This window comes from Schistocerca piceifrons, chromosome 5 (assembly GCF_021461385.2).
Source record: "Schistocerca piceifrons isolate TAMUIC-IGC-003096 chromosome 5, iqSchPice1.1, whole genome shotgun sequence".
In the NCBI taxonomy this organism is placed as follows: domain Eukaryota; kingdom Metazoa; phylum Arthropoda; class Insecta; order Orthoptera; family Acrididae; genus Schistocerca; species Schistocerca piceifrons.
The window spans coordinates 360,430,551-360,443,796 of NC_060142.1; the positions used below are offsets into that span (position 1 = coordinate 360,430,551).

At 42.5% G+C, this 13,246-nt stretch overlaps 1 protein-coding gene across 1 annotated transcript in view; it reads right to left on the bottom strand.

Annotated features, from left to right (window-relative positions):
• LOC124798332 (ufm1-specific protease 1) overlaps window positions 1-11,848 on the bottom strand; it is a 61,888-nt gene extending 50,040 nt beyond the window's left edge. Inside the window, exons 1-2 of the mRNA XM_047261685.1 lie at window positions 11,554-11,848; window positions 10,701-10,880 (exon numbers count right to left, since the gene is read on the bottom strand). Coding sequence (XP_047117641.1) covers window positions 10,701-10,880; window positions 11,554-11,694 — 321 coding nt within the window. The 5' untranslated portion in view covers window positions 11,695-11,848. The remainder of the gene's footprint in view (window positions 1-10,700; window positions 10,881-11,553) is intronic.
• Window positions 11,849-13,246: the final 1,398 nt, after the last annotated feature.

A 13,246-nucleotide genomic window follows, 5' to 3' on the forward strand; every position in this document is an offset into this window, starting at 1 on the left:
AACAGTTTTTATTCTGTCATGAGGTGTCTTTAGAATATGTATTTAATTTTATTGTATTCACAAATTGCGTTGTTTGATTTGCATATTCTATAACAGTTTGTTATTTGTTTTTATTTTGTGCAAGTCTTGGCTTCTTTGTGTGTTAGTGTTTCTGAAAGATATGTGTTTAATTGACAGCCTTTGAGATTTTGTGATGAATGTAGGTCTATATGTTCAGATCTCCCTCTTTGTGTATGTTGTGGTGTCACCACCAGACACCACACTTGCTAGGTGGTAGTTTTAAATCGGCCGCGGTCCATTAGTACATGTTGGACCCGCGTGTCGCCACTGTGTGATCGCAGACCGAGCGCCACCACAAGGCAGGTCTCGAGATACGGACTAGCACTCGCCTCAGTTGTACGGACGACTTTGCTAGCGACTACATGGACGAAGCATTGCTCATTAGCCGAGCCAATAGTTAGAATAGCCTTCAGCTAAGTCAATGGCTACGACCTAGCAAGGCGCCATTAGTAACACTGCATGTATCTATGGAGTCTCACTTATATCGTCAATAGCGATGTACCAAGGATGGATGAAAGTTAAGTATTACAGAAGCTACGTACTTTTCTTTATAGCATTCATTACGTATCCTGTTTCAGACCTCACGCCATCCTGCTTTAACTTAGCGCGTGCCTTTCGGCTTCCTCTCATTGTGTCTAGGCTGTCTTGTCTAGACACAACATTTTTGGCGATGAGTCAACGGAAAGGGTCTTGTTCTTTCTAATTGCTTACATTTACTTGTGTCATGGCTTCGCCAGAACTCAGGCTCGTGAACCTTCGCCCATGGACATTCATGTAGTTACTTCCGCTTCGTCCAGTGCCACTTTCTCTACCAGTGACTGTGTTCATCCCACACAAAGTGTGCGTCGACGTCGCCGGAAATCACGTCAATTAGCAAGTGATGCTGTACCTGTATCAGTTCAAATTGCATGAGACAGTCGCTCTTGTCGTCAGCAGGACAATAAACTTTTTGTAGATTTGGACTTTAATGGCAAGGCCATCCCATTCCAGCTCGATACCGGAGCTGCAGTTTCATTGCTCAATCATGACACGTACAAACAACTGGGCAAACCTCCGTTGCGTGCCGCAAATGTTCAGTTAAATAGTTATTCAGGTCAGAATATCCCTGTGTTAGGACAGTGCACTCTTCTTGCAACATACAAGGGACAAACAAAACTTGTGTCATTTTACGTTCTTCGTTCTTCTTCTGCAGTGAACTTATTTGGTTTCGATTTATTTCAATTGTTTAACTTGTCTATAGTCAATCAGGTACTATCAGTGAACGAGACTGTGCCTTACGCCAGTGTTTCTCGGCTATGTGAAGAATTTGCAGACATTTTTGCACCGGGCTTAGGTTGCGCTCAGAGCTATGAAGCACATTTGGAACTGCAAGTCAATGCGCAACCGAAATTTTTCAGAGCGCGCACTGTTCCTCATGCATTGCGTGATGAGTTCGCAAGAACATTACACGATTTAGAATCACAAGGTGTGAGTGAATGTGCGCAATGCCTCTTCCATTACAGCTCCGCTTCATCGCTTACGCCGTACAGGTGTTCCGTTCGTCTGGACGACGGAATGCGAACGTGCCTTTCGCCAGTTGAAATCGGCGTTGCTTTCTAATACTTGCTTTACGCCATTCGATCCCCAGAAACCCCTTTTGTTGATGGTAGATGCATCGGATTTCGGGATCGGTGCTGTGCTTGCACACGAAGAGGGATCGCATGATCGCCCTATTGCCTTTGCGTCCAAATTGCTCTCGTCTGCGCAAAGAAATTACTCGCAGATAGAGAAAGAAGCTTTGGCTCTCGTGTTTGGTGTTACTAAGTTCCATGATTTCTTGTATGGTCATCACTTTACCGTCATCACAGACCACAAACCTTTGACGTCGCTTTTTCATCCGCACAAGCCTGTACCTCCGCGTACAGCGCAGAAATTCATTCGCTGGTCTATTTTCCTCTCGCAGTACCGCTACGATATCTTGTATCGGTCCACTGCTAAGCATGGAAACGCCAATGCGTTGTCCCGTTTGCCTGTTGCTGAGGATAGAGCATTCGATTCTTCCGAACTTGCTTGCATGTTCATTGATTCGGAAACCGATGAAGTGGTTGAATCGTTTCCGATTGATTTTCGTCGTATAGCTACAGCCACAGATGCTGACCCGGTCCTTGCTACCGTTTTGCGTTTTGTTGCTACGCAATGGCCTTAGTCAAAGTCTTGGATCGAGGATCGGTTGGTTCGCCGATTTTTTGCTCACAGGGAGAGACTTTTTGTTCGACGTGGTGTTATGTTGTTGCATTCTGATAATGATCAGTTCAGAGTCGTGGTCCCACGTTCGTTACAGTCCTCTGTTTTACGGCTTCTTCACCAAGGACATTGGGGTATAGTGCGAACGAAACAACTTGGTCGTCAGCACTGTACTTGGTTCGGAATCGATGCTGCGATTACGAATATGTGTTCTTCTTGCATGGCGTGTGCCGAACATCAATCCGCACCACCGCGGAAATTCTTTGCATGGCCGAAAGCCACTTCCCCTTGGCAACGCTTACACATAGATTTTGCTGGTCCGTTCTGGAATGCTCGATGGTTGGTTGTGGTGGATTCCTTCAGTAATTTTCCTTTTGTTGTCCGGATGTCTTCCACGACATCTTCTGCCACCATCCAAGCGTTGTCTGCTATCTTTTGCATTGAAGGTCTTCCACAGTCTATCGTTTCCGACAATGGCCCACAATTCATGTCCGCAGATTTTCAGTCATTCTGCCAGGCCAATGGTATTCAACATCTGACATCCGCGCCGTTTTCGCCTCAGTCAAACGGTGCCGCTAAACGATTGGTCCGGACTTTCAAGTCACAGATGTTGAAGTTGAGAGAGTTGCATTCTCGGGAGGACGCGTTGTTGCTCTTTTTGTCATCGTATCGCTCTCAGCCCCGAGATGGTCGCACGCCGGCTGAGTTGCTCCACGGTCGTCCTCATCGAACCTTGATGTCTTTGCTGCACCGGCCGCATCAGGTTCCTGAGCAGCGGCAGACTTCTGCTTTTGCTCCGGGCGACGTTGTATTCTATCGCAACTATCGAGGTTCACGGCGATGGCTCGCAGGGCGCATTCTTCGCTGCCTCGGCCGCGCGATGTATTTGGTTTTGGGGGCCTCTGGTGAGGCGCGTCGGCATCTCAATCAGCTGCGCCTCTGTCGTCGCACGGGTTCTGCCGCTCCCCGTCTGCTTTCAGCGACGGTGCCGTCCGGTCAGCGCCCTGGGGACCCATCTCCTGGCTCGCCTCATCCCCAGGTGTTACCAACGATGCCTTCCATATTGCCCCATGGCGACGCGCCGCCGCCACCGCTGCCGCCTGTCCTCCAGCCGGCGCCGCCCGCAGTGGACGCTTCGCTGCAGCCGCCAAGCGCCTCCCTGGGTCACGTGCCGCCGATTGCTTCCTGTGACCAGCTGTCCTCCGCCATGGAACTCTTGCCCGCTCCGGACCACATGACGTCATCGCGTGTCGGATACCCCGACGCAATGGAGGTCGACCCTTCGGCCCCTCCTGTCTCTTTATGGGCGCATACACCGCACGTTGACGTGCACCCTGGACTAGGTTTTCAGGCGTTTCCTAGATCCCCTCGGACCAAATGGCCGGGTGCGGGTGGCACAGCCTCGCCTGTTGTTAGACTCCCCACCTCATCGCATACGTCAACATGGGGTCCTCCCCACGGCGGGCGGAAGCCTTATAACACGACCGTTCGCCGATTTGCGGGGGAGGAATGTGGTGTCACCGCCAGACACCACACTTGCTAGGTGGTAGTTTAAAAATCGGCCGCGGTCCATTAGTACATGTTGGACCCGCGTGTCGCCACTGTGTGATCGCAGACCGAGCACCACCACAAGGCAGGTCTCGAGATACGGACTAGCACTCGCCCCAGTTGTACGGACGACTTTGCTAGCGACTACATGGACGAAGCATTGCTCATTAGCCGAGCCAATAGTTAGAATAGTCTTCAGCTAAGTCAATGGCTACGACCTAGCAAGGCGCCATTAGTAACACTGCATGTATCTATGGAGTCTCACTTATATCGTCAATAGCGATGTACCAAGGATGGATTAAAGTTAAGTATTACAGAAGCTACGTACTTTTCTTTATAGCATTCATTACGTATCCTGTTTCAGACCTCACGCCATCCTGCTTTAACTTAGCGCGTGCCTTTCGGCTTCCTCTCATTGTGTCTAGGCTGTCTTGTCTAGACACAATATATGTTGTGTGAGCTTTTCTTTGTTTCCTTTCTCCATAAAACGTCTTGGCAAAGTAACACTGTTTGCTAGGCTGAGACTTGAATCCAAAACTGTCTTTCATGGGCACTGACGTTATGTTTGTCTATGGACATTGTGGAGTTCAGTTTATCTAATACGAGACTTTTAATCATTCAACAATCAATTGTTGTAATTACAGTTATGTTAGTGGTAACTGTGACAAGACATCCTCTGATATATTAGTACATGTCTTCTCTGAAAACTAGCTATAACAGATAGATCGGAACCCCACTCACAATGGAAATGTATTACATCCAATAGCAACAAGCATGTCTGACCTAGCTTTCATGACATTCACATCAAAATCATCATCAGTGAACATGAGGCAGCTGCAGAGACAATGATTATCAAAGAACAAATGACATATAAAACATACAGAAAGATTTATTTATTCAGTAAACTACATAAAGAAGCAGTAGTGTCACATCTCGCCAACGAACTTTAAATTTTTAGCTCAGCAAATAAACATGTAGAGGAACTGCAGCTCAAGCATTGCACACATACATATCAAGTGTGATGGGAGGAACCCTAGAAGGTGTACAGTTACTATAAAAAAATTCTACAGAAACATAGACTAATGCATGAAAGGTGTAAAACTAAGCATGACTGTATGAGATATCAAATCAAATTTGTGACCGCTTTGAGGATTTTTTGGTAAGGAGAACACAGCAAGTTACCTCTGATGGAGAGCCATCAACAGTGTAGAACCCACTTCAGGTGTGCCTCAGGGAAGTGTGTGTGGCCCCTTGCTATCCGTGGTGTATATTAATGATTCTGCAGACACAGTAATCTTTAGCTTTTCGCAAAGGATGTAGTTACCTATAATGAAGTACTGTCAAAAGAAACTGCAGTCAGGTATCAATAAGATTTAAAAGAAATGCAAAGAATGGCAACTTGCTTTAAATGTTCATAAGCATACAGTTGTACATTTCATTAAAAAAAAGTAGTATTCTATGATTATATTATCACTGAGTCTACATCTACATATATACTCCACCAGCCACCAAGCGGTGTGTGGCGGAGGGCAGAATTTGCGCCAAAGTCATATCTCCCCCACTGTTCCACTTGCAGATTGCGCGAGGGGAAAAACAATTGTCTGAACGCCTCAGTACAAGCTCTAATTCCCTTATCTTTGAATGGTGATCATTGCACTATTTGAAAGTTGGTGGTAATAATATACGCTCTACATCCTCGGCGAAGATCGGATTTCAGAATTTAGTGAGCAGCCCCTTCCACTTAGCACATCGCCTATCTGTAAGTGTGTCCCACTTCAAACTTTCTATGAGGTTTGTAACACTCTCGTGATGGCTAAATGTACCAGTCACGAATCTTGCCACTGTTCTTTGGACCTTCTCAACCTCTTGAATCAGACCCAACTAGTAAGGGTCCCATACAGAGGAACAGTACTCTAATACTGGACGAACTAACATATTGTAAGCAATTTCCTTTGTTGAAGAACTGCATCGCTTCAGGATTTTACCAATAAACCACAATCTAGAGTTCACCTTGCCCATTACTTGTATAATCTGATCATTCCATTTGAGGTCATTTCGAATAGTCACACCCAGATACTTGACGGATGTTACTGCTTCCAAAGACTGGGCATTTATTTGGTACTAATACATTAATGGGGATATTCGTCTTGTTACACGCAGTAGGTTACACTTATTAATATTGAGAGATGACTGCCAGTCATTACACCACACATTCATTTTCTGCAAATCCTCATTGATTTGTTCACAACTTTCGTGTGATACTCCATCCCTGTAGACTACAGCATCATCGGCAAACAGTCTAATCGGCAAACAGTCTAATGCAGCTGTCAACACCATCAACCAGATCGTTTATGTAAATCGTAAAAAGCAGTGGACCTATTATACTGCCCTGGGGCACACTTGAAATTATGTTGTTTCTGTTGAAGACACCCCATTCAGAATGACATACTGCTCTCTGTCTGTCAAAAAACTTCCTATCCAACCACATACGTCATCGGATAGACCGTAAGTGTGCACTTTTTGGAGCGAGCAACAGTGCAGAACTGAGTTGAACGCCTTTCGGAAGTCGAGAAATATGGCATCAATCTGGGAGCCAGTATCTAGAGCCTGTTGGATATCATGCACAAAGAGGGCCAGCTGTGTCTCGCATGACCGCTGTTTCCTAAAACCATGCTGGTTTCTGCATATGAGCTTCTCAGAGTCTAGAAAGATCATTATGTCTTAACACAAAATATGTTCCATGATTCTACAACAAATTGATGTCAGTGAAATTGGCCGGTAATTATGTGCATCCAATTTTCTACCCTTTTTATTGATTGCTATGACCTGTGCCTTCTTCTAGTCCCGTGGAATTTTCCACTGTTCCAAAGATCTCTGATAGATGATGGATAAGAATGGTGCTATATTTGTAGCATAGTCAACATATAATCTTACGGGGATACTGTCTGGACCACATGACTTCCTGACATCTAAGGATCTTAACTGTTTTGCAATCCCAGATACACTAAACACTATGACAGCCATCCTTGTGTTTGTTCGATAATTGAAAGGGGGAACGGTGCTGCAGTCTTCTACCGTAAACAAGTTTTTGAAAACTAGGTTTAGAATTACGGCCTTCTGTTTATCATCATCCGTTACATTACCTGTACTGTCAGCACAAGAAGGTATTGAATTATTTTTTGCGTTCATAGATTTTATGTACGACCAAAATTTTTTGGGGTTATTTTTAGAATCTAAAGATAAAATATTGCTTTCAAATTCGTTAAAAGAATCTGTCACTGACCTTTTGACAGCTGCTTTCATTCTGCATAATTTCTGTTTGACAGCAGGGCAGTGACTGCGTTTAAAAGGACTGCAAAATTTTCTGATTTCTCAGCAACTTCCTAATATGTTTGTTGTACCAAAATGGATCCTTTCCCTCCCCTATATTTTTGCTAGGCTCATACTTCTCTAGCACGTGGTGGACAATACCTTCAAATTCCGACCAAAGATACTTAATATCTTTGTGTTCCGCAGTGAATGCTTGGAGCTAACTATGAAGATATTCATTAATGACACTTTTATTTGATTTACCAAACAAGAAAACTCTATGCTGTTTCTTTGGTTTATTTTGCAACTTCCACTGACATAGAAGCTACAACGATGTTTGGTTGCTAATACCTTCTTCTAGAGTAACTTCCTCAAAAAGATCAGGTTGAGTTGATTTTCTAAACAATTGCTCAAGGTTGTATGTTGAGAACACTCCTAGAATAACTTCACACGAGTCTTTCCTTCTGCCCCCTGTGATAAACGTGTAATTTTCCCAGTCAATGGATGCCAGATTAAAGTCTCCACCTATAACTAACAGATAATTTGCATATTTATTTCCAATGTACTCAAGACTTTCCCTGATACATTCTGCGATGTTTGTTGCGGATGCTGGTGGTCTATAAAAACATCTAAATACAATGTCAATCTTCGTCTGATTGACAGCTTTATCCAGACTATTTCACAGTCCGACCCAGTATCGATCTCAACTGCATCTAAACAGCTTTTAACTGCAATGAACACACCACCTCCCACACCATTAGTCCTATCCTTCCTAAACATTGTCCAATCCGAGTTCAAAATTTCACTGCTATTTATGTCTGGTTTCAACCAGCTTTCAGTACCTAATAGAATATTGGCATTGCTACTGTTTATTTCGGAGAGTAACTCGGGGATCTTGCTAAGACACTTCGATAATTTACTAACATGAGGTTTAGCCAATAAGAAGCCGTCCTTTGCATATAAAAGTGGGAACCTCGCTAGTTCACGACAGTCAGTTTTAGCCCTGACGACGACCATGGAGGTAGTGGTCGAAAGCTTGGATATTTATCCTGATTTGACGCGGCATGTACACCGAGAAATTTTTACTCAGGAAATACGTCGCGAAAGACTTCATAGCCATGAGGTTTAGCATATTCAAATCCTTTGAAATGACCTGTTTAGGTGAATTAACAATTTTTACAGTTGGCACACCCACATCAGTGTCATGAACTGGTAATTTTTCTGGCCAACGGTTTGTTTCCCGTGGAGAGGAACCTAATCTAAAAAAGCCCTATGCGCATGCGTACTGTGCTACCCATGTAGCAGCTTCCTGTATGTAGTGCACTCCTGATCTATTGAGGGGCGTCCTACAACCTTCCACCCCGTAGCGTAGGTCGAGGAATCTACAACCATTTTCGTCACAGAGTCGATGTAGCCTCTGGTTTAGGTTCTCCACTCAACTCCAAACCAGAGGACCCCGGTCCACCCTGGGTACGATGCTGCAGATCGTCAGCTTGGCTTCCACTCCTCGAGAGATGGAGGCCGCCTTCACCAATTTAGTCAGCCGGCGAAAGGACCCAAGGACATCGTTGGTGCCAACATGTGCAACAATCTGCAGCTGGCTGCACCCCGCACGCTCGATAGCCACCAGGAGAGCCTCTTCCACATCCCAGACGAGGCTCCCTGTCAAGCACACCGAGTGAACATTGGACTTCTTCCCCATCCTAGCCGCTATTTTACTGAGGGGCTCCATGACCCGCCCAACATTGGCGCTCCCAATAACTAACAAACCCCTACACAGTTGGAATCAGTCAACTCATTCCAGTAACCTGGACGTAACAATTTATATAGTGATATGAAATGGAACAATCACATCGACAGTAGTATGTAAAGCAGGTGGCAGACAGTGATTCACTGGTAGAATACTACACAAATGCATTGTCTACAAAGAAGACTGCATTCTAGGATATTGATGAAGTGAGGAACCTGTACCAAACAGGAGTAACAGGGGATAGTGAAAAGATGCCACGAAAGAGCATGAATGGTGACGTTTCAGCCATAGGAGAGTGTCAAAAGGATGCTGAAGAAACTGGACCCAGGCACTTGGAAGACTGACACAAACCATTCCATGATGGGCTAGTCCCTACTTAGAAACTTTCTGGCACCAACTTTAAGTGATGACTCTTGGAATATATTACAATCCCCTAATTATTCACCTGAAGCAATCGCTAAGACAAGATTAGACCAATTACAGCATGCACTGAGGCATTTAAGCAACCATTCTTTCCACGCTCCATATATTAATGGAACAGGAAACAGCTTTAAATAACTGGTACAACATACCAGCTACCATGCACTTCACAGCGGTTTGTAGAGTGTAGATTTAGATGTAGAATAGTCACACACTGTTTGGTCACATCAAATTGGTGAATTTCAGTGGTGCTGCCAGTAGCGGAAAAAACTGGCACTAGATGGAATAAACTCATTCATATCCAAGAGCTGCAATATTTCTGCATGTGTCACGACTGCTTTCGTATTGGCACAACACAAGGGCACTGTGGCAAGGAATCGGCATTGCCTTCATTTTACCCCTCCTCTCTCTTGGCAGTCCTAATGTGGGGCATGGCAAGACTCCTACCATTCCTGAACTTGTGCAAGCTTCATAACACATGTAAATACAACTTAAAGCCATATTTTAGGTGCACAAAGAAAATTGATAGCTAGGTGTTTGTATTTTGTAAGGCAGTGAACATAACTGCACAATGCAATGAAGTCTACTGCTTTTATCAGTGATGCAATCTACATGGCAACTATTGGTCAACATTACGTAACTATCAGGCTGACAACAACATCAAATAATGAAAAGTATCTCAAAATCACGGGAATGTGGGGGATTTTGATTCTAGTTCTTTCTGTTATTAATGCAACTAAACATACCAAATATTTGAAAACATCAGACTACAATCTGAAAATATGTCTCCAATGAAGACAAATATAATTATGAATGGACACTGTATAACAAAAACCGATTAGTGTCAGGACAAACACATTGGCTTCAGCAATTCTCAACCAGATTAAAGCCTCTCAATCTAATCTAGATCCTGGGCTACACCACAACAAGTGTAATTTGCAATATAGGTAGTCAATCTGGTCTCTACTGCCCACTATTGGCCTTCCAGTTTCCTTGGTGGGCAGTAAGCAGTAGTGGGTTTTAATAAATTTTTCATTAGGTTTTCTTAAAATTTTGGTACAGCATTTGGAAGGTATCTTTTGTTACATGCTTTAACTTTCTGTGACTCTGCTTTTTACAGTTTATAAAGTAACGTCACTTTCCTAACTGCCTAAATCATCATTACTGTGGAACCAGTGGTAGGGTATAAAATTTTATTACTAACAGAGATACAAATGAGAGTGGCAGTGAAAAAGGTTGAAAACCCCTGATTTGTTTAAAAATAAATAAATACATAAATAAAAAATTTAAAAAAATAAAAATAAAAAAGTTTTCTTTCACTTGCACCTGTGGCTTCATATAAATGCATGTAACATCAACTTCTTACCTACAGTCACAAATAACAACTTACTTCAAAGCACCCAATCCAGTCCCTCGATCCTATGAAATGTGTAGGTTTGTCCTCTATACTAACGAGGACTCTCTGTATTTCTCGAATATGTGGTACTGGTGGTGGTGAGCCCTTTCCCTTCAGACTTTCCTTCACCCAGGAGCATAATGTCTGGAGAGTTCTGTATCCACAGCCCCAACCCTACAAAAACCATTAAACACAGATAATAAACACTCAGTAAGTTTGCAGAGATATATTACAGCATGATTTGAAAGTTTACAGTGAGAATTGATTTTCAACATCCATTGAACCTGTCAACAAATGTAATTCATTCTTCGATAAATATTGGTCAGCTACTTAGTCACTAAGACCATAAACATGACATTTCGCCTCTGTATTTTGCAACCAAAAGTGCGTCTCAGCACATAGGCCTACTGCATGGTTCATGGCACATGAAATTCTTTAACAATTTTAAGCAGTCCATCACAAAAACCATCTAGGAACAATGCTTTGAACATTTAAGGTGGTGTAACAATTTCTTAATATACTACAGATGCATATCTGTTTTAGCAAGAGTTAGGTACGAAGTGGCTTCTAATGTTTTACATGGAGAATATACAGTACATATATTTTCAAGGGCGGGGGAGTGCTCATTACCACACTCGACCCACTATTTACAGCTTATGTTGTTTCCAGAATACATATTACTACGAAAGCGCAGGACCCAGTTATCGTTAGTAAACCATACTTAATTTTTTTTTTCTTAAAATGTTCAGAACTTCACATACCTAACCGTTTTCAGGGCTGTGTGTGTGTGTGTGTTTTTAGTTTGTCTATTACAAGAACTATCTGCCACCACGCATAAATATTGTACCTTATCTGAAAATCCATCACATCCGTAATGGTAATAGTCGTATGTTCCTTTAACATAATTGATGGTCCCACAATCTGTAACATTTTTCAAACCCACGTGTACATCACTAAGCAGACGGTCGCGATAGTCTTTTGGAGGCATCTTCCTAGATAAGACACTTGACGTCCATTAATGGGCGTTAACTATATTCTGTCCTTCAAATTGATACATGTTCGGTTTCACAGAACATCAAATCGTAAGCGGTGGTACTTTGTTTGCTTGCTATGTTTCGTATATCAAAGATGTTCTATGAGTGTCTTTATCAGTGATCTCTATACAACTAGATGCAAAGACCTTATAAAAAATAACTAGACTCACTGATGGCGCTGCAGTCGCGGGATAATTTGAACCATCGGCTGGACGCCATTATAGTGGTGGTAGTCTGATGTGTTGTGTAGTACTGTTGTTTATGAAGACCCTGATTCAGCGTTGTATATTTGTTGGGGCGTACATACAGTATTTGTTACTCGTAATTCTACTGTCTGTACGTTCCAATCAAAAGAAGTACAATGGTGAAGAGTTGTGCAGCAATTAATTGTACAAATAAATTTGAGAAAGGAACGAATATTACATTTCACAGGTATGTGGATATTTTAAGTTGTTTTGTATGTCAGTGCACTTGCTTAGTAAATGTTTTTGTAACACGGTATTAGCATAATGTCTGTGCATATATTTGCAGGTTTTCTTTCTCAAAACCACAGCTGTTACAAAAATGGTTACACGCTGTCAGGAGGCAAGATTTCCGACCGACAGAATACCATTTTATATGTTCCGATCATTTTGAAGAAAGTTGTTTCCTTGAAAATTACGTAAATCGCAGAAAACTGAAAGATGATGCTGTTCCATCCATCTTTCGTTTTCCAGACCATATACAGCAGAAGATAAATTTTTCTTTGTGAACAACATTTTATTTTAACTATAAAAGTTGAGTTGCAAGCAACACGAAATTTGAGTTAGCAGGTTTTTTATCGTTATAAAATGCAACTGAATGTGTGTAATTGTAATCTGATTTCACAACTTCTCTTGATGGAACAGTTGTTGAGTTTTATTTATTATATGAAAAAACCACACATATAAACTGAAGTGTACATCTTCGAAAGTAAATATTGTGACTAATGCGACACTGGATGCCTGTCTGAAGTCTTGTTTGTTGTAGCTGTCTGATCGGTAGTGTTTTCATGATCTAGGTTAGGTTGAAACTTGATAATTTGGTCGTGAGTTGCCAAAGCACTACGCCATATATAACGCACTTTTCGTCATAAAATCTAAAGCAAGGTAGAGTCAGAAAATATCTGTTGACATAGTGGGCAAATCTTGCCCAATTTTGATGCATTTTGCGTACATCTATCGTAAATGAACTATGAAAAATGCTGGGGGTCCAGTGCATAACTTTTAGCTACGGCTGATTCCATGTGCTACGTAATATAAATTCATAAACAGTGACTAGTTGCTGTTTGTTCATAAATTAAAAACTATATTGTAGTAACGTATTTAAATGAGGCATTATGTTTGTGACCTAACTCTAGGGAAGGCATTTTATAACCAAAAGCGATGTATAAACATTCGAAATCCGCGCGTCAGTTTACCACTCTAATGGCCGCCGGCCAGCTATTCAATTTGTCCGCTCTTCACAGTCGACCACTAGTGCGGTTGT